Genomic DNA, 21,514 nt, shown 5'->3' with positions numbered 1-21,514 from the left:
CCAACGGCCCCCTCCTTGTGTTCAATAAATTGCTAGAGCGGCTCATAGAGAAACACTTTACTCACTAGACTGTGGGCTTATCGTAAAAGGATGTAAGTCAGGAACAGCCCGATGGAAGTCGCAGAGGGCAGGTGTGGGAGGGGTGCGGAGCTTCAGCGCCCTCTGCAAAAGCCACCTCCTTGAATCTCCAGTCTCACCAGAAGCTCCCCAGACCCGGTCTTTGGGGGTTTTAAGGAGGCTTCATTACACAGAATGGTGGATTAAATCACTGGCCAGCAGTGACTGAACTCAGTCTCCTGCTCCCCTCCCCTCTCTGGAGGTCAGGGGTGGGACTGAAAGTGCCGGCCCCCATCATGTGGTTGCTTCTCCAGGCAACCAGCCCCGTCTCAGGAGCACAGCACACAGCCTTGCGTCCCCTCATTAAGGTCACAGGAGACGTGCTCTCCTCACTTACAGTTTCCAAGTCTCTTAGGAGCTCTGTGTCCAAAACTGACAGACTGGATAACGCATTTCTTTTTCCCTACATTTGTCTACATTGTGAAGTAATCAGCACGGTAAGTTACCTCGTGTCCTCATGCTTACATTTTTGTCTTGTGATGAGGACTTTTAAGGTCTGTGCTCTCAGCAGCTCAATAACTACAATTATTAACTGCAGGAATGTAATAGCGCAGCGACCATAGTTAATATATTTCTTACTGTAAATCACAGTGTCACAGAGCACAGAGCTCCTTCCCCCCGTGAAGATGTGCACCTTCCACGGAAGCCCCCAAAGCCACTTTGCGGTGGAAAGATCTTTGTCTAGATGTGGAAGGTGCCTCCTGGTGCTCCCAGTCCGTCCACTTTCTTTCTAGAAAGTGCCCTCAGCCTGCAGGGCCGTCTGGGGCCAGCGCCACACAAGCATCTTCAGACACTTCTCTGTGTGTCTCCAGCCTCCCAGCACGAGCCGAGTTCACCAGGAACGGCTCTTAACAGAAAGGCAGGTCTGGAGCATAAGGTGTCATTAAGCAGCCCTCCCTGCAGGGCCCCAGCTCTTACCTGTGTGCCTTCAGAAGGGAGCCAGCACCATGTGTCTTCCTTTCTCTGCTTCCGTTTTATATAAACCACTCTCCCCACGGTGCCCCCTTTTTCAGCAGGGAGGGAAATGAAACTGAAAGGGAGTAGGACTCTGTGGCTAACCCCAGCCACCAGTCCCACCCCGACCACCCAGCCTCTTGTTTACAGAGAAGCTGGCCTCCCAGGCTCCCAGTCACAGAAGAGCAGCTCCTGCAGTGGATGAGGACAAGCACCAGGTATGGCAACCACTTTGACCATCTATCTCAAGGATTAACTGGTATCACTGCCCCATTTCCCTTTAAAACTTCCATGGCTGAACAGAATCTCTGAAGATGGTTTTGTGGGGGAGGGGGGATTATGGGTCCTCCAGATTGTAGGCATTCTGGTTAAAAACAACTTTCTTTTTTGTTACCAATGCTGTTGTCCCAGGATCATACCCCTGCCTCTCCCTCGACTAGAAACCAACTCCTCTTATCTAAGTCTCCAGAGGCAGCTGCAGAGAAGAAGCAAGAGCTGGTGAGGACGAACATAGTCCAAGATGGGGGCGGATGTGCCTTCCAGGGGAACTTGAGCCTAGTCATGTGCTCATTATAAAGTTATTAGGTGCTGAGTTGCTGCGGAAAAATGTGTTATAGCTCAGTTGTGACAGCAACCTGGATCCGGGCGAGAGACCAAGCAGCACTCGGAGAGTCGGAGAACTCAGGTTTATTACGCCAGCAGGCCCAGAGAAGTTAACCCTCCAAGCTCTGGACCCCATCTGTAGGTCTACACAGGCCTTTAAAGGCTGCCAGTTTTACACTTTGCAGCATCATATGCAAATAAAGTATAACAGAAGTTGACCACCCAGGAACAAGCTTTGTAGTTATAGAGCAATCAGGAGAGAAATAACCAATCAGGAGTGAGCTCCATGCAATGAAGTACTACAAAGGGACCAATCAGAAGTTAAGGAAGTGGACCAATCAGAAGTGAGAGTAATAACCAAACAGGAGTGAAGGAAATAACCAATCAGAAGGGAGTTCAGGAAACCAATAGAATTTTAGGGGTAAGTAAGCCGGTTCAGAGGCAAAAAGTGAGACAGAGTCTCTGCGCCAGGGAACCGGATGGTGCCGGCACAAGAGTAGTGGCCCTGCTTGGGGGCCTTGCCGGTTTTTTTATGGGGCTTCCCGCCTCAGAGTGACACACCCACCAGCGCCATGATAGTTGACAACTGCCATGGCAACAACTGGAAAAACCCAAAGACTGAAAAGCCATCCAAGGACTGACTGGCTCATCACACCTGGAAGGAGGACATGGTGGTGGAAGCCTCTCACAGAAGTCCACGTGGCCCGAGCCGGGCTGGGGCTGCCCCTGCCGCCCGTCTGGGCTGACAGCTCCCGCCTGAGCGCCTTTTCCTCGCAGGAGCACTTTTCTTTTCTTCTCCCTGCTTGAGCACTTTTCTTCTTTTTCCTCTTTTGAGAAGTAAAAGCAGTTTCGCTCTGTCGCTCTGCCTTAGCTGTGAATTCTTCCCAGCTGGCAGGCAGGGACCCACACTGTGGTGGGCCTCTTAACTTGGGTAACAAAGCTGACAGCCTGCCCCAGAAACGCAGCTGAAGGATCAACATGCTTCCTGGGAACTCACAGGTGTCCTCAGACTCCAGCTGCATCCAGGTCTTCTGATGGGCTTGTGAACACACGGAGGGCTAGGCCCGAGACTCTGCATTGCTAACACCTTCTTCTCAGGGGAGGCTGGGGTGGGTCCACACGTGGAGATCCGGTCACTTAGGGCAGCGCTGTGCAGCGGGACTTTCTGAGATGATAGAGGTGTTCTGTGCTGCTCTGTTGTCACCCTCTCCCCATATTCAGGCCTGAGCACCCTAAGAAGGGAAGTCGAGAGCATCCTGCAGGAACCAACTCAGGCAGTGCACACCCTCAGGCTCAGGATAGTCCTGTGTTCTCGGAGAGCTCTTGCTGGGAACTCAGCCCTGAGCCTGCAGGACATTCAGGTCCTTAGTAACCTGATCTGCAAAGCCACAGGTGTGCTCCCTGGGGGTCCCCCTGCACTGTGACTGAGGTGCGCTCCCCGGGGGGTCCCGGGTCCCCCTGCACTGTGAGGCAGGGGTGCACTGGGCATTCCCATCACCAGAGCACAGCTGTGGGGCATCCCAAAGAGCCCTCAGGGTGGCGGGGAGAGTACAGGAGGGAGGAAGCCGGCATCCATCTCGGGTTCACTCCCACCATCCTCTCCAAAACAGAAATTAATATTATAATTAAGAAAATAAAGTCCTGACCACATCTTTGCTCATTCATTTCACTTGTGGGCAAGTTTTCTTTCTAAGAACGACCTTAGATGCTTAAAAAATGTTTTTCAACCCCCAGGTTCAGGGTCTGTCCTGTAGGATCTCATGCCCGCATCAGCCAGGGCCCCCGAGCAGAGAACGGAGGGAGGAACTGGGCACCCAGCTTCCCAGTGTGACAGTTTTCTGTCTGACCACTGGTGGCTTGGAGACAGGAGGGAAGGAGACAGGACACATCCATTGAAAGAATGACACATTGATTAGCACCGGGATGGCGGGAGATGTGCCTGCAGTGATGGTGAGCTTCACTGTACGCGCGTTGTTATACACCAGCAGCTCAATGGCTCGCCCACAGGCACCACGACAGGTCCCAGGCTGCCATAAAAGGTCAAAAAATGGGTGGTGGCCCAGTTCCTGGGACTCCACACCCTGTCCCCAAAGCTGTTGGAATAACCCTCCCACTTGTTAGCATGTGAAGTTACCAAGCCCATGAAAACTGACAGCCCCGCACCTCATGGCCGCTCTCACTTTTCTAGATGACCCCGTGCTCTGGGGCCTCCACCCCTTGTCCTCACCTGCAGAGATGGCCCACTCTGTCCATGGAGTGTGCCTCTCTCTGAATAAACCTGTGGCTCACTCTTGAGTTCTTTCCTGTGCGAAGCCAAGGACCCTCACTTGTTGGGGTCCATCCCGGGGACTCGACTGAGACCTGGGGACATGACTGTCCTCTCATGGCCCATTTTTCCTGTATCAGCGTCTGCATCAGGACAGGTGTGTCTACTGCTCCAGGAAAGAGACAAATGAAGGCCCCGGAGAAGCCTCGCAGAGTGACGCTTGCTTCCCTGGAGGCAGCAAAGGCCACTGGAGGACCCTCCGTTCCCTGTGAGAATGGCATCCGTTCCGGCTCGCACCGCAGGAGGGGTGGGTCCTCGCGCTGCCGGTGCTGACGGCCCGGAGGGAACACCCTGCCCGGGCAGCGTCACAGTGCTGGGCCGGATCTCAAGCTGCTGTTTGCTCAGCTCCACGGGGAGCCTGGCAGGGGGCTGATGAAGACCGCCCGCCGCAGTCGCCCGTCCCGCTGGCCTGAGGACACTCTGCAGAAGGGCTGGCCTGGGTGTTTGTGCAGCGCCCGGCCGTCCGGACCCTAAAGGCACCCACCCTCGGACCTCTCGTCCGGCGCCTGCTCCCAGTCCTCTAGAGGAGACTGTGTGAGCGCCTCCCCGGCTGTTGGATTCACGAGTTGGAGGGACCATGGAGTCTGTGGACAAGAGCTCTAAGTGGGTGTGTCGCCGCAGAGGCCGCTTCGGGGTGGAAACCCCTGACCCTTCACTCTCTGGGCCCCACGTGCTCCAGCAAGGGTGACAAGGGGACCCATCCCAGGGAAGGTGCACAGAGGACATCAACCCATGTGCCTAGTACCTGTGGACGGGGGACAGGCCTGGGGTGGGCAATGCCATTGTCTGGGCTGGAGGGAGACAAAGGGCCACTGAGTGGTGCAGGGTCTCAGCAGGTGACACCCTTTCCTCAGGCAGGAGTAAGCTCTGTTCCCGGTTTTGTGGTGTCGGCAGTCCAGGCGTCTGGGTGACAGGATTGCTGAGAGAGGCCGGGAAGTGCCCGCTTCCCCAGGGCAGAGGCTCCGGGGGCAGCCCTCTCTGTGGGAGGGCAGCCCCTTCCAGGCCCCCTGCTGCAGGGTGGGGGTGGGGGGCTGGCGCCCACTTCCAGGCCCCACCCTAGGGGGCAGGCGCAGGCTCACGTCCACTCAGCGTGTGGGCAATTAGGACAGATGTTCAGGGCTGGCTACCTACCCAAGGCTCAGTCTCATTGGCAGCTCTTTCTCTTTTTGTAATAGACTATTGTTGAGGGCAGTTTAAGGTTGACAGCAAAAGTGAGAGGAAGGTACAGAGATTGCCCCAGCCCCTCTCCCCCAATGCATGCACAGCCTTCCTTGCTGTTGACAACCAGAGGGTACATTTGTCCTAATCTGTGAACCTGCATGGACATGTCATCATCACCTGGAGTCCACAGTGCACATCAGGGTCACTCTCGGTGCTGCACTAACGTGTAATGACCTGCGTCCTCCATTGCAGTCCCATACAGAGCAGTCCACCGCCCTGAGAATCCTGTACCTGCCTGCTCACCCACCTCCTACAGCCCCCAGCACCCCTGATGTCCTGTCTCCATCCTGCCTCCTTCTCTGTGACGTCACCGAAACTCTCCGGCCACCTCTGCCAGGTGGTCCAAAACCCAGAAAGGGGATGGGGTAACACCCCGACTCCTGCTCCTGCAGACAAGGCCAAAGGGGCTGATCAGTCAGGAGAGGACCCGGTGAGCGAAGCTGGTGGGACACCCCCACCTCCAGGAGCAGTCGACTGGCTTCAGGGGCCGAGCCCTGAGTTCTAGGTGGGGCCAGGCGTCCCTACTGCAGGGCTGAGGGCAGGGAGTGGGGCAGAGGGAACCCCGCCTGGTGATGACAAGTCAGGATGCCGTCCCACTGCTGGGGTTGTTCTTTGCCTGCAATCTGTAGAATGGGCGGATGGAGACTGACTCCATGGCTGGACTCAGGAACGCTAGACACACCTGTTAAAATAACACACGGCGAACCTAAACCCCACCCCATAACCCGGCCCTGCCCTCTCTGAAACGGGGGTGCTGCGGAGGCCGCCACTTGGTTTGCTGAACAAAATGAAAATTTAGGTGGAAAACATAAACCTCGGGAAAGAAACAAAACATAGCCAAGGCCACAACAGAGGAAGAGGTTTTCAGTAAGTTCTTAGCTTTATGATCGGTGGCTGAGGCTTCCCAGGCCGGCAGCAGCAGGCGGCCGTGGGAGAACAGAGGATCCAGGGCTCTCGGTGGCGCTGGAGCCCGGGAGGACAGCAGTGTCCACTCTCAGCACCCTTGCAGGGATGTGGACAGGACATGGACAAGTCAGGGGGACAAACACTGAGAGCTGCAGGGGACTCAGGGCTGTCACAGGAGGGAGGTTGTCATGGGGGGCTGTCACAGGGTAGGGGGGCTATCACAGGATGGGGGCTGTTGCAGGATGGGGGTTTGTGACAGGATGGGAGTTGTCACGGGGTAGAAGCTGCCACAGGATGGGGGGACTGTCACAGGATATAGGCCATCACAGAATGGAAGCTGTCACAGGGTGAGGGCTGTCACAGGGTGGAGGGGCTGTCACAGGATATGGGGCTGTCTCAGAATAACAGGTGTCACAGGATGCGGGGCTGTCACAGGATAGGGGCTGTCACAGGATGGAGGCTGTCACAGGATGAGGGCTGTCACAGGATGCGGGGCTGTCATAGGATAGGGGCTGTCACAGGGTGGGGGCTGTCACAGGATGGGGGGCTGTCACAGGGTGGGGGCTGTCACAGGATGTGGGGCTGTCACAGGATAGGGGCTGTCACAGGATGGAGGCTGTCACAGGATGAGGGCTGTCACAGGATGCGGGGCTGTCATAGGATAGGGGCTGTCACAGGATGCGGGGCTGTCACAGGATGCGGGGCTGTCACAGGATGCGGGGCTGTCATAGGATAGGGGCTGTCACAGGGTGGGGGCTGTCACAGGATGCGGGGCTGTAACAGGGTGGGGGCTGTCACAGAGTGGGGGCTGTCACAGGGTGGGGGCTGTCACAGGATGAGGGCTGTCACAGGATGCGGGGCTGTCACAGGGTGGGGGCTGTCACAGGATGAGGGCTGTCACAGGATGCGGGGCTGTCACAGGGTGGGGGCTGTCACAGGGTGGGGGCTGTCACAGGGTGGGGCTTTTGCAGGAGTTCACATCCCAAGGCAGGATCCTGGACACACCTGGCCAGAAGTGTCCTCATCTCCTACCGCGGGTAAAGATGCTCTGAAAATGTAATAGTTTCAGCCAGAGTGCAAATATGCCTCCCCCTTACGGAAATGTCTGCGGACACCAAAGAATTTAGCACCTAAACAGATGTGTATTCGTTGGCCAGGGCTGCCATGACGAAGAGCCACCAGCCCAGCGGCTTAAACAGCAGACGCTGACTCTCACGGTTCTGCAGGCCGCACGTCCAAGCCCGGGAGCAGGCAGGCACGGCCCCCTCTGAAGCCCCCAGGGGAGGACCTGTTCCAGGCCCCCCTCGCTCCCCGTGGGTTTTGGTGACCTTGGGGGCTCCCTGGCTTGTAGAAGCGTCACCTGGATCTCTGCCTCCATCGCCACGTGGCCTTCTCCCCAAGGGCTTGTGTGTGTCTACACGTCCCTTTTCTGTAAGACCAGCAGTCGTACTGGATGGGGGCCACTTCCCTCTAGCGTATTACATGACCCTACTGACACACGGCGTCACGTTTAGAGGAATGCTGATTAGGGGTCAATTCACGGATCTGAGGGAACAGAGTTTAGTTCGTAATAGGGCCTGAGCCAAGATCCCATCCAGTGGTTTGCAGACGCCTTTGCAGAGAGAGGTCCAGGCTCCCTGAAGGGCCACTGCCCAGAGGCCGAGGTCCTCTCTGGACTGGAGCTCTGCTTGGCTTTCGGTGGCCACTCCCCTCCTGCTTACACATAGTCATCCCTCCCTGTGGGAGGGCAGTCACCCCACCTCCCGCCCCGCTGCCAGGAGGGTGACGTCCCCCTGCTGTGGGGGGACGAGGGAGGGCTCGTGTGTGTCCTGGCAGGAGCTCTGGGGGGCACCTGGACTCCTGCTCTCTCTGGCTTCCATGATGGTCAGGACCCATCTTCAGGAGGAGGGCCAAGCCTCTGCTGACCTGCAGCCGGCAGGGAGCATGAAGGGGAAGCCAGCGCTGATGAGCTCCGCTGCTTTGACACTGCGAGGGCGCCACGTGCTACCATGTGTTCATTTTATTCATTCATTTTTATCAGAAGCTCTTTTTTGGGGGGAGGGGGATTAGGTTTATTTTTCTTTCGTTCTTTATTTTAACGGAGGCGCTGGGGACTGAACCTCATGCAGGCTAAGCATGTGCTCCACAACTGAGCTCTACCTATCCCCTGCTACCATGTTCTTAAAAGGAGTCCTGCTGATAAAAGTGCTTGAAAATCACTCTCGGTCCCAATCCCTCTATTTTATTGATGAGAAACTAGAGGCTCCGAGAAGCACTATTAACTGGGCATCGAAGTCTCCTAGCCTTTGCGGCAGCCAGCCCCGGGAGGGACGTTAGAATGGGTGTTTGGCAGTGACTGGATTTTCTTAACCCCAAGTCACCAGACGTGCTTCTCTGGATATGCTGCTACATGGATCTTACGAGGTGTCTCCCGGTAAGCGTGGGGTAGACTGTGAGCCTCCCAGCAGCAGACCCTGCCCGCCCACTCTGTCAGAGCTCCTCCCTCCCCACCCCCAGCCCCTGGAGGGACGCTCCCACATGGAGGCAGAGCCTGGAGCTCTTCACTGCGGCACTGCTGGTGCCCGAGGTAGGGGCACCTAGGTTTGTGGAGTGAGTAAGTTCAGTGACCCACAGGGAGACTTTAACAGCTCAACTAGGGTGGACCCCGGATGTTAGCTACGCCCTCTGACCGCTGCTCGTCCTCGAAGGAGATGACCATCCAAAAGGAGGGTGTGCCTGGTGATCAGGGATAAAGGTTTTCTCTCTGCAGAGCTGTCTGGACCACAGGGGTCAAACTTAGATCTGATCATAAAATAGCCCTCCACCCCAACAAGCAGTGGTTGCTCCCCCAACCCTCTCCTCTCAAAGTTCAATCACGGCACTTCCTTGAACAGTTACTCATTTCAGTTGTCCTGCGATCTTCACTCTATAAATAAAACGTCTATACAGCAAAATTTTATACAACCAGCAAATATTCTGGTTGGCTGATGGCAAGCCCCAAATACTCATCAAACAGTGACCGCTGGGTCAGATGCTTGGTCCATTCCGTGCTGCGTTTGTCTATAAAAACACGTTTATTAAGGCCGGGCAACGTTAGCTTGGTCCTTTCGGTATACAGCCTTCTATCTGTATCTCTGCAGGCCAGCCCGAGTACCTGTTCCTTGAGCTATCTGAGTGGTTGATCTGTGTAAAGGAAAGAAAAGGATTTAATTTACTCACTAATCTAATCCACAAATTAACATGCCAGCTGTGAGCAAATTCATAAAAAGAGAATGGCTTCCTAGAATGGGATTTTCTCCAACCTCCTCTGGGTCTTCATCTCCTCTCAGTGTGTCTCTTACTTCAACCAACTTGATTCAACACACGGAAAACTTTCTCTAATGAATGATGTAAATGTCCTTTAATCTATGCTCCCAGTAGAGGAGCCAGGAGCCACATTTGGCTACTGAATACCTGAAATGTGGCTCGTGGGACTGATGAACTGAATTTTAAATTCTATTTAATTGGAATAAATTCAAATGTAAATGACAATCTGGCTAGTATCTGCCTGTTCTAAAGTTTAGTTTTCAATTCTCTGGGAGAAGGATTACAGTTTTTTTTCAGGGTAATTGTAGCGCTCCTTGCTCAGAAGATGTGCCTTCATGTTGATTTCGACTTCAGCTCTGTCCAGCGTCAATTCTTTCATAGATAATGGAGCACCTTCACCTAATGCTTAAAAAGAATAATATGTATTCTAAACTTGGGAATTCTAGTTTTATCTCTTTTTTTTCCCCTAGAACAGCTTTGCTGAGCTCTAATTTACATACTATAAAATTCACCCATTTAAAGTGTACAGTTCAGCCATTTTCCATCTATTTGCAGAGATATGCAACTATCACCACAATCAGTTTTATGTCATTCTCATCCCCCGAACAACAAAACATGTACCCATTCGAAGGCACTCATCAGCCCCCTCAGCCCTAGAAGCCACTGATCTACTTTCTGTCTCTGGTTTTGACTCTTCAAGAAATTCCCTGTAAAAGGAATCGCAATGCATGGCCTTTGCGTTTGGTGCCCTTCACTCAGCGTGTTTTCAAGGGTCATCCGTGTCATATACCAGGGCTTCATCTCTTTATGTGCCTGAATAATATTCCAGTGTATGGCTATACCATATTTGATTTATGCATTTTTAATCCATTAATCAGACATTTGGGTTGTTTCCACTTTTTGCTATTATGAATGATGCTACTGTACATATTTATGTACAAGTTTTTGTGTGAACATAAGTTTTCATTCTCTTGGCTCTGTAGCTGGGAGTGGCATTGCTAGAACATATGGTAACTACATGCCTAACTTTTTGAGGAACTGCCAGAATATTTCTCAGAGCAGCAGGGTTGTAATTTTTCCACATCCTCATCAATACTTCTTATTTTGTCTTTTTTATTATAACGCTCCTAGTGGGTGTGAGGTGGTATCTCACAGTGGTTTTTATTTGCATTTTCCTGATGGCTACTCATGAGTATATTTTTACGTGCTTATTAGTCATCTGTATATTTTCTTTGAAGAAACGTCTATTCAGATCCTTTGCCCATTTAAAAACTGGGTTATTTGTCTTTTTTATTATTGAGTTGCAAGAGTTCTTTATATATTCTGGATACAAGTCTTTTTTTTTTTTCTTTGCAAATATTCTCTCCTATATTGTGGGTTATCGTTTTTCTTTCCTGATGGTGTCCTTTGAAGCACAAATGTTTTAAATTTTGAGGAAGTGAAATTTATGTATTTTTTCTTTTGTTTGTGCTTTTGGTATCATAGCTAAGAAATCACTGCCTAATCCAAGGTCACAAAGATTTATGCCTGTGTTTTCTTCTAAGAGTTTAATAGTTCTAGCTCTTACATTTAGTTATTTGACCCATTTTGAGTTAATTTTTGTATATGGTGTGAGGTAGGGATCCAAATTCATTCTTTTGCATGTGGATGTCTAGTTGCCCCAGGACCATTTGTTGAAAAGACCATTTATTCCCTGTTAATAGGTCTTGGCACTCTTGTTGAAAATTGTTTGATCAAAACTATGAGGTTTTATTTCTCAGTTCTGTTCCTTTGGTCTATATGCCTGTCTATGCTGTCTTGATTACTACAGCTCTGTAGTAAGTTTTGAAACTGGAAAGTAAACAGTCCTCCAATTTTATTCTTCTGTTTCAAGATTGTTTTGACTATCTGGGTCCTCTGAGTTTCCATGTGAATTTTAGGATCATCTTCTCAAATTCTGTGAAAAGCCCTCTGGGGTTTTGATAAAGATGGCATTAAATCTGTATATCAATCTGGAGAGTATTCATGCCTTAACAATATTAAATCGTCTGATTCATTAATGTAAAATATCTTTCCCTTTTTTTAGGTCTCCTTAATTTCTTTCAGCAATGTTCTATAGTTTTTAGTGTATAAGTCTTACTTCTACATTAAGTTAATTCCTAAGTATTTTATTCTTTTTGATGTTATTGCAAATGGAATTTTTTTCTGAATTCTGTTTTCAGTTTGTTCACTGCAAGTAAATAGATTTTGTACCTAGATCTTGCATCCTGCAAACTTACTGAACTTGTTTACTAGTTCAAACAGGTTTTTTAGTGGATTCCTTATGATTTTCTGGAACACAGAATCATACCATTTCCAATGTGGATGGCTTTCATTTATTGCCCTTTTTTCCCCATCTCTTTCTTTCTTTTCTTTTTTTCCCTAATTGCCTTGGTCAGAACAATGTTGAAGAAAGTTGCAAAGATGGATATCCTTGTCTTGTTCCTGATCTCAGAGGGAAGCCATTTGGTTTTCACATTAAATATGATGTTAAATATGGGGATTTTGTAAATATCCTTTATTTTGATTTATTTATTTTTAAATGGAGGTACTTGGGATTGAACCCAGAACCTTGGACCTTGTGCATGCTAAGCATGAGCTCTACCACTGAGTTATATCCACCCTTCTGTAGATACCTTTTAAAAGGTTAAGGAAGTTCCCTTCTGTTCTTAGTTAAGTGTATTATCCTGAAAGAGTGCTGAATTTTGTTAAATGTTTTCTCTGTGTCTATTGAAATAGCCATGTCCTTTATGCTAGTAACGTGATGATTACATGAATTGATTTTTGGCTGTTAAGCCAACTTTGTATTTCTGGAACAAATCTCACTTGGTTATACATCTCTTCTGAAAACTACTCTTCTGATAATTCACTCATTGTTGAGACTTCAGGGATCACACAGTAGAAGAAAATGTGTTCTATGCCTTCAGGAGGTTACCATCCAAGCAAGGACAGACAGACAACACTAATGCACAGCACCACATGCCCATCAAGGAAGGCACAGAGTGCTGTGGGCACACAAGGGCAGGGGAGGACGGCCAGAAAGTCTCCACGAAAAAAACAGCTGTGAGCTGGATCGTGAAGGAGCTTCCAGGAAAGCACACTCAGGATGGAAGGAGTCACAGCAGAGGTCCAAGCAAGGGGAGGCTCTGTGATGTGCGTGTGAGAGCAAAAACCACAGTAAGCGTGCTGAGCATGCATAGGCTGGAGATAAGCGTGGAAAGGGGCTGGCTGGGCTGCAGCCCTGGTCTGAGCTCTAGTTCTGCATCACGGGGGGAGCAGGTTGTGCCCCACCCTTGGGGAAATCTACGGTGTACAAACTTGAAATCTAAAATAATGAAGACGCCAACGATTCCTCCAGTAGTACTTGACTCAGATCCGCAGTCAGGCCCATACTGAGGTCCTGGCGTCAGCTCAGGTTTCATCAACATCCAAGCAAACATCCTTTTGGGCCCCAAACCACAGTAGCTCTAATAACTTACAAAAACTGCTTACCACGCTCAGGTCTGGTCTTTGCACTCTTGTAGTAAGCAGGACAATGACTTTCAACCAACACACGTGGGCAAGACAAGCATTCTCCTGCAATTCACTTAGAGCCACGGTTTCAAAACACGCTGTCTCTAAATGCAGTGCAGTACTGGGACACCTGCCTTTTCCTTGATTCCTCCCACTCCAGAAACTCCTTTTCCCATAAAGAAAACAAAAAATCAATTCAGACGAGGCTTTGGCTTCTGTCTGAGCTAAACATGGATACGGAACCTGTTTGTGGAGATGTTAACATTTTTGAGTTAAGAAAGATTCAAGCTCTCACATTTGAGTTGGAACAATTCCTGTCATAACAGTAATGACAGGAGAGGACACACAGCACTTCCCACTGGCCTGACACCCCTGGCTGCCAGCAGTCCCTGCTCACCACCACTACTGATGAGTTATGTGACCGGGACAGCTGGGGTGGGGGCAGGGCCGGGCACCTGGAGAGGATGAGGGAAACAGAGGAGGAGGCATGGAAGAGGGTGAGGGGTAAGATAAATGGGGAAAGTGCAGTGATGCTGGAATATAATATTAAGGGAGAGTGTGGATGTGCACATAGAACCAGGGCCTCTATTTTCTCGTGAAAATCAGTGCAATGGGTCCAACTCCCCCTGCACGTCAGAATCACCGGGACAGGCCCTGGCCTCTGCGATTCTAGTGCAGTGGGTCTGGGCATCCGCGCTTTTTGAGGTGACTCAGGTTGGGAATGACAGGTAGGGGATGGAAAGGTGGGGGGAAGTAGGGAAGCTCGACTCTCTTTGACCTTCTAGCTGGAAGAGAGGAGGCCCTTCTCCTCAGGAGCAGCTGAGGGCGGGACTCGTTCCTTGGCAGCCAGCTAACTCCTTCCGCTTCTGGAGCTATTTCAGCGCCGGTTCCTGGAGAGCAGCGCCCTCCAGAGGAGCTGGTGATGCCTGCAGAGGCGACAGCCTGTAACTCCTAGGACACTTTGGCCACCCCTCACTTGGAAGTTTCATGGTGACTTAGTATTAATGCGCCAGAACTTCATTCTTTTGCTCTTTACCTTTCTTCCATAAATAAAGGCCATAGTGGGAGGGACGTATAATCAGTCCTGTCCCAATTTACTCAAGGCAGCGACGAGGCAAGCGGCATTTACCCAGTGCTCGTGTGCAGCCCGCCCCGTCTCAAGTGCTTCACGCACACAGGCTTAGTGACTTGGGGACCAACTTGAGAATTAAGCACTGTGACCAGCCCCGGAACAGAGGCAAAGGGAAGAGGCGTGGGACGTACTGTCGGCTGCAGCAGGATAGAAAATCAACACCGATAGCGCATTCAGAATTCTCTGCTTTTGAAGAGACTGGAAAGTCCAAACTTGCCAAGTGTCTTTTGAATGCTGACACAATGAGGAAGGTTGCAAACATCTTAGGATGGACTGTTTCGCCTGTAGCAGCTCATCAAGCACCACTGGGTGGAAGGCGAGCTTCCCCCAGGATTTCAGGATGCGGAACCACGCGGGAAGCGCGCGCCCAGAACCAGGGGCCTCGGGCACAGCCCTGCGCGCATGCGCTTTACGCAGGAAGCTGTTCGGAGACGAATCACAGCATGTACTGTACTGTTCGGGGGAAGGGGCGTTTAACAGCCACTCACCTTTTCTCTCTGAATTTCTGAAGGGAGTTCAAAGCCTTTTGCTGCAAGGAACACCCAGCTTGACCTGAATCTCATGTTTCTGATCTCTTTACTTCCCAGGGCTTCGATGGTCTTCTTGGCATCCTCCTTCAGTCTGGGGGCGGGGGGGTGGGGGAGGACAGAGGGGAAAGCGTGTGAACGTCTCCCTGAAGACTCGGTGTGTCGTGCTAGGACAGAGTCTGCCCTCCTGGGGCCCATGACAGGAGGGGACAGGCTAGCCCAGTGTGTCACATTTCTCCTTCAACATAAAGCCACACCTAGGACTCTTTCGGACTCAGTGTGGGCACAGAGTTTTAATTCTCAATTCTGAAAAGCCCTGTGTCTGGGGTTCAGTCACATCCTCACCCTCAGCCAACATAATTTTCGGTCCTTGCTGCCCTCCTGGTTACCAACCACACAATAAGATAGACACAAGTTTCTGAAAGATGAAAACAAATGCCAAAAACTGCCCCTTTTGTGTTCAGAAAAGTCAGTATCAAAAAAGAAAAAAAAAAACCTAAATAATCCTACCACTGTAAAAAAAAATGCAATTTAGAGCAGGCAAAGGAAGGAGGGCAGAAAGGAAAAGAAAAAAAATAAGTTCAGATTTTCCTAAATGCGTTAAATCTCAGTTTTTTAAAGCATACTCTAGTATGCTCTAGTGAAAATAGGATATGAGGTCAGACAAATCTGGGAAATGCTGCATTCGGTGGCCCCATCTCAGAAATTCACAATGCGAATGAGCCCCACAAGGTTCCTGGAAGTTCAGCAGTGAAGATGCGCACGTCTGTTTAGAAGCGCACACCTGGAGGACACTGAGCCGGGTCAGTTTTTCCCAAGTGTGTGTGTGTGAGTGTAAGTCCCACCCTGGGTTCAGCTCTTTGGTATTCTCTTTATGGTCAGTGGTGGCTCTGTCTTGCTCCTGGAAATATTTCTGAGCGTCTAGGATTTATGCGCTCCACTGGCCAATCATTTTTCTAGAAAGGCAATCTGTTAGTCGTCGTCTCCCATTCCATTTCCTTCAGGAAGCATCCTGCTCCTCGGAGCTTTGTTCCTTCTTAAAGGATGCCCTGAGGGACCCTGAGGGGCCGGGCACCCTGCACCCCGCTGGCTTCCCTTCCTGGCGCCCCTCCTGTGACAAACCTGCATGCTCACCTGCTGCTGCCTTCATCCTGGGTGACCATGAACAGCAGGGACTGCGAAGGGGCGCTCTGAATAAACCTCACCATCGGTCCAGAGTTATCTGCCAGGTCAATGTAAATCAGTTTTAGAATCTTCTCAGTCAGCTGAGACTCCGGCCCTAGATGCTGGGCTTCCTCTGCACTCAGCTCCTGTGCCCTGCCCTCTGACTCCTCTGATTCGAGAGCTGTCCCTGATACGCAAATCGTGCTCCAGGGCTTTCGTAGTAAGTGGCCAGAGAGACCATGTCCCCCAGTGGGACCGTGTGAGGCGAGCAGCACAACCAGATCATAAAGATTCCAACGATCAACTTTAAAACTGGCCACAATCCAGCAGCACAGGTGGACTCTTCTCTGCAATCACTAAGAGGGCACCAGGCGTGACCAGAGCACTGGTCCCAGAGCAGCCCCGCGGCACTGACATACAGAATGGAGGCGAGAAATACAAGACAGACAGACCAGACGGGGCTGGGCATGTCTTTGCTAAGAGACCTCTCTATTTCTTACAGGAAGGAAAGAAAGACGCAGCTCAAAGCCCATTATTCAGCACTGGGGCTTGCTACTTACAGCAACGGTTAAGTTAACTGCAGCGTGAAACTGCACTGCTCCTGTCCAGGGCATCCAGGCACTTTTTACTGCTCCTCTCCATTGTCTTTATAAAGACTTATCATTCTCAGCATTAAGTACAAATAAAATGGGCTGGTATATCCCTACGGACAACTAACTGCAGTCAAGGCCCAGAGCCCAGAAAGGAGGGACCCCTGGAGGAGCTGGGCTCCGTGGACTCCAGGGACGTGAGCACCGCAGAGCAGCGCCAGGAACACGACAGCAGCTACGATGCTATTCGGGGCTGGATGCTGATGGCGTTATTTCACATATGTTCGATTTACCAAAAAAAGAGAGATGTTTTCTCTTTTCCACTAGGTGATGAAGAAGCAGAAGGAAAAGCTCCAGGACGAGTCTGATCAGAGAAAAGACATTTTCTAGATAATGCCTTCAAAGTTTAATATACGAACTCACATAGAGACTAGGAGAATTTACGTAAGCCCATTCTAGCATACTCACGTGAGCTTCCGGCAATTTTTTGAGCAGACAAAATAAGATTGTTTGACATTTTTGTTTGTGTTTTTTTAGTCTTATGTTTGTAATTCATTTTTAATTTTAACAGGAAGAGATTCCTTACCGCCTTCGTACATATCAAAATGCTGTGTTGCTATCACTGCCCCAGTCATATCTGAAAATAGAAGAAACAGTTTTTAAAAGAAGGTTCGTGGGGGCTCAGGGCACATCTGTGGCACCACAGTTCTGAGAATAGCTTGTCCTTTCTGTTTCTTTCCGGGAAGCATGCCTGCCTTGGGGACCCGGCCTGAAGGAGGGGACTGCCTCCCCTGGAGAGGGGTCCCCGATGAGGCGGTGGTGCGGGTCAGGAAGGCAGCGCTCGCCAGCTGCACAGAGAATCGCTCCCATCTGCCTCCAGACACACTGGTCTCATGATGCTTCCCGGTACGACTGCCTCTTCCCACAAACACCAGAGCCCCCGCTCAGTCCCTTCCACCTTGCACTGTAGCTTTTCCTGCCGGATTATCGGATTGGGCACGTTTTTCCTGGGTTCCTGCAGCCCCACTGTCACTGGACTATGTGTCAGCTTGTTCACAGGGGCAGACACCATGGGAAGCCCTTTTCCCAAACCTGCTACCGTTCTTACTGTCGGGGCCCCAGTGGTGACAGGTGTTTTTTCCAGCAGAGGCCCTAGTTGTCACCTTTTATCGGACAAAGGTAGGAACTGGCTGGTGGTGTCACGCTCTGCTGGGCCATCAGGAGTCAGAGCAAACACGAGGCCCAAGGCCAGGGTGCCTGTGCTCCCAGGTCTGCTGGTCTGGCTCTAGCCCTGACTTCTGCAGGTCCTTCTTTGTTCTTTTAAAAATCAGTTTATATTGGATTTCAGGGTTTTTTTTTTTTGTAGGAACCACAAGTAATCTGTAAAGTGAGGCATTATAAAAACAGTTAAATCTATACTTTTAAAATGCATTAAAATAGAAATCTAGACTAGGTTGTGTGCAAAAATCATTGAAAAAACCCCCACAAAACCCAAGGTACATTTGAATAGCCAATCCCAGAGCTTTAGAGAAGTTTTAAAGAAAACACTGAGTAACTTACAGTTGACAATGGCAATGTTTATTCCTCTTGCAACATTTGCAGTCTTTTCTCCTATGAGCCTGAAAGGTAAATAAGCGTTAGTCAAAGAGCTCCTTTCTTATCAAGCAGTGAGAGGCCCTCCCGGCTCCCGTTTCCTCGTAGATATAACATGGCCTTGCCCAGATCCCTTGACAGTCACCCTCACACTCGCTCCACACACATCCATCCCCAAGTCTCTACCGACCCAGTCGCTTCGGGAACCTGGGAACTGCATTTAGTCTTCTAAGGCATACAAATGGCCCAGGGGAGGAAACACCGATTGGTTTAGCACAGGCTCTTGGTAGACATTCTTTCACTGAATCCTCGGCAACCTCGTGGGTGGACCTTCATTTTCCCATCTTGTAAATATGGAGTAAACAAGAAGTAGCCTGGGTCAGGAGTGAGGAAGCCAGGAGGCGCGCGTGTGCACGCACCCACACACACACACACCCACCCACATGGTTGCTTTAACAGTCTGACAAAAGCTTACTAGACTGTGAACAAGAACATTAGGAGTGGGGAGAGAAAGAAGAGGGCAGAAGAAAGAGGTGTTGAAGATGTGCAATTGCTGGGCTTCGACCACGGATGGGATGGGAGAGACACAGGAGGTGGGGGTGACAAATATGACTGACACATTCAGCCTGGCCGACTGGGAAAAAACGAGTCACAAGAGGCGGGATGTGATCCAACTCCGGCGTCAGCTTCTATGTGTCCTCTCCCCACCGGGGCTCTGCACAAGGTTCTGCTGACTCGTGGAGATCCTTTCTCCAACCACGAAGTGGAACTGCATCCATCTCCTTCCATAAGTCCCCTGTACTGCTTCACTTCATGTTTACTTTTAAACTGGAGAAGATGAAACATCAGTTTCCAGGGGATCGTGCCCTAAAACCAGGAAAGAAAAGCCACCTTCCTGGAAACGCGAACTGTCACTGAGGATCTCGGGAACTTTGCGTACGTGCGCCTCGGTCTGTGTGCACGCATCCTCTGTCAAGTTTCAGAATCAGCGAAGCTGTTGTGCAGACACTTATAAACTGATTCTAAAATTCACATGCAAATAGAAATAGAATAGTAAAAATAATTTTGAAAAAAAGAACAAATTTGAAGAAATTGTGTTACCGAACTTCAAGATGTACTGTAAAGCTGGAGTTATCAGGAAATTAACTGCATGTAGCGACAAGACAGACAAACAGAAAGATGGGAGAGATGGAGAGACCAGAATTAGGTACACACACGTATGGTCACTTGATTTCACCAGTGGTACAAAGAGCATTCAGGAGAAAAAGACAGTATTATGACCAAATGTGCTGGAACAACTCTCTAGCCATGTTTTTTTAAATGACTACAAGCCATATTTTATACCATTTGCAAAAATCAGCTTAATTAAAATGGATATATTGTATTATATAAAATGAAAAACCTAAAACTAAAGTCTAGAAGTTTGGAAGAAACTTTGCAGAGTTTTGGAGAAATTTTTGTAATGGTGGGTTAGACAAAAAGCTCTTAGATATGACACAAAACATACGCTTCATAAAAGAAAAAAACTTGATAAATTGGACTTCATTAAAATTAAGAATTTCTGCTTTTTGAGAAACACTGTTAAGAGAAGGAGATGTGGGGTGGCGCTCTTTGAAGTCCATAAAACCCCAAACCCCAGCTCCCGGACCCTCCTCATGCCCACATTCTTGATAAAGAGCACTTTTCCCTGGCGTGTATTTGCCCTGGCAGAACTAACCTCCCTGGAAATGGCTAGTCTCACAACAACCCGGGCAGACAGGCCCCATCCTGTCCTTACCAGAGTCATAAATCCCATTACTGAGAATAGCCCCTGACAAGTCTTACCTACTCCAGCCAGTCAGGTCTCTGTGCTCGGGCTGAGCACGCAGCCCCCCACCCCTTGTGTACACAACCCTGCCCCTAGTAAAAGACCCCGCACGTCCGCCCTCGGCGCTCACATGGGTACCTCTCATCTGTGTGGCCCGCTGTTGCTTTTAGCAGCCTATCTATGAAACTTTTCCTTTATTTCTCAAACTTTCCTTTGTCTTTCATAAATCCTTTTACCGCCCACGACACTGGCCTGCCATGTCCCCGACAAAGAACATGTGCCACAAACTGGGAGAAGTTACATGCAAATCATATAATTAAGAAAGAACTTGAATACAAAATATGTGAAGAAGCCTCACCATTAATAATAAGAAAACAACCCAGTAAAAAAGGAACAGATCTGAACAGGCACTTCACAAAATGAGATACACATCCAGCAAATAAACACATGGAAAGAGGCTCTGCACCGTCAGTCATCAGGGAACGCAAATTAAAACCACAGGCAGATGCCACTGCACACCTGTTAGAATGTCCAGAATTAGAAAGACCGGCCACACCAAGCACTGGTGAACAGAGTGGCAGATAAACGGAAACTCTCACACACTGACGCGAACGTAAAAGGGTACAGCCACTCTGCTTTCGGCACTAAATACTTCACCCCACTCTATTCTGCTCGCGTGGTTTTTGAAGAAAAGCCCGAAATAATTCTCACCCTTGTTCCTTTAAGGGGAAAGTCCTCCCCTCTGCCCACTTCTTTCAAGATCTTCCCTTTGTCTTCAGTCTTGTCTGGCTGGGGTACGCTGCACTTAGGAGCACACTCTGGGGTGTTTGCCCTGCTTGGTGTTCCCTCAGCTTCCTGCATCGCTGGTTTGGTTTCTGTCAATAATTCTGAAAAATTCTCAGCAATATCACTTCCAATATTTCTGTTCCTTTCTCTCTTCCTTCTGGTCCTCCTGTTACACGTTACACCTGCTGTAGTCATCTTACAGTTCTTGGATATTCTGGGGTTTTTTTCCGGGTTTTTTTAAATCCTTTTTTTTTCTTCCTCTTCTTTCCATTTGGGAAGTTTTACTGACATCTCCTCCAGCTCATGGATTCCTTCCTTGGTTGTGTCTAGCCTACAGCACAGGAGTTCTTCATTTCTGTCCTAGGGTTTGTAATTCCTACCGTTTCCTTTTGATTATGTCTTAGGGTTTCTATCTCTCTGCTTACATCACCCATTTGTCCTTGTATTTTGTCCACTTTTTCTATTACAGCCCTTAGCATAGTAATCATAGTTGTTTTAAATTCCAGGGATGCTAATTCAAAAATCTCTGCCATATTAGAGTCAGTTTCTGATGCACCCCCTGCCTCTTCAAGCTGTGTGTGGTGTTTTTTTGCTTGTTTGTTTGTTTGTTTTACTTTTAGATGCTTTGTTACTTGTTGTTGGAAGCCAGATGCAGCATACTCTGTAAAGGCAGCCGAGGCGCACAGGTCTTTCGCAAGAACTATGTTCATCTGGCTAGGAGTGCGGCTGGGTTTACTGCTGCTGTGGGTGTCAGAGCTAACACTTCTGCCTCTGTCGTGGGCACCCCTGTCGACTCTTTCACACTGGGCTTGAGCGTTTCAGTTATTTTCAGCTGCAATCCCTTGTTATGTTACAAGAGCCCTATTTAGGTGGTGGTGAGATGTGGGGGTGAGGCAGTATTCTATAGCCCTGTGATTGGGTCTCAGTCCTTTAGTGAGCCTGGGCCCCTGG

The 21,514-nt window shown here is 49.8% G+C and overlaps 2 protein-coding genes and 1 long non-coding RNA gene across 5 annotated transcripts in view; 1 reads left to right on the top strand and 2 right to left on the bottom strand.

Moving 5' to 3' along the window:
• The window catches only part of LOC140698709 (interferon-induced GTP-binding protein Mx2-like), a 32,364-nt gene extending 31,245 nt beyond the window's left edge, over window positions 1-1,119 (bottom strand). Inside the window, exon 1 of the mRNA XM_072969437.1 lies at window positions 1,036-1,119. The gene's annotated coding sequence lies outside the window, so the exon portion shown is untranslated. The remainder of the gene's footprint in view (window positions 1-1,035) is intronic.
• Window positions 1,120-9,178: 8,059 nt separating this feature from the next.
• The window catches only part of FAM3B (FAM3 metabolism regulating signaling molecule B), a 33,971-nt gene continuing 21,635 nt past the window's right edge, over window positions 9,179-21,514 (bottom strand). For all 3 annotated transcript variants that reach the window (XM_072938006.1, XM_072938068.1, XM_072938122.1), the window contains exons 4-8: window positions 17,938-17,996; window positions 16,964-17,014; window positions 15,758-15,845; window positions 14,585-14,717; window positions 9,179-9,310 (exon numbers count right to left, since the gene is read on the bottom strand). In XM_072938006.1, the coding sequence (XP_072794107.1) occupies window positions 9,221-9,310; window positions 14,585-14,717; window positions 15,758-15,845; window positions 16,964-17,014; window positions 17,938-17,996 (421 nt within the window). In that variant the 3' untranslated portion in view covers window positions 9,179-9,220. The remainder of the gene's footprint in view (window positions 9,311-14,584; window positions 14,718-15,757; window positions 15,846-16,963; window positions 17,015-17,937; window positions 17,997-21,514) is intronic.
• LOC140685776 (uncharacterized) lies at window positions 14,775-17,829 on the top strand. The gene is made up of 2 exons (XR_012059227.1): window positions 14,775-15,426; window positions 16,290-17,829. It is a non-coding gene; the product is annotated as an uncharacterized lncRNA (long non-coding RNA).

The sequence above is a fragment of the Vicugna pacos genome, chromosome 1 (assembly GCF_048564905.1).
Source record: "Vicugna pacos chromosome 1, VicPac4, whole genome shotgun sequence".
NCBI lineage: Eukaryota > Metazoa > Chordata > Mammalia > Artiodactyla > Camelidae > Vicugna > Vicugna pacos.
This window is presented reverse-complemented; position numbering and strand designations above follow the sequence as displayed.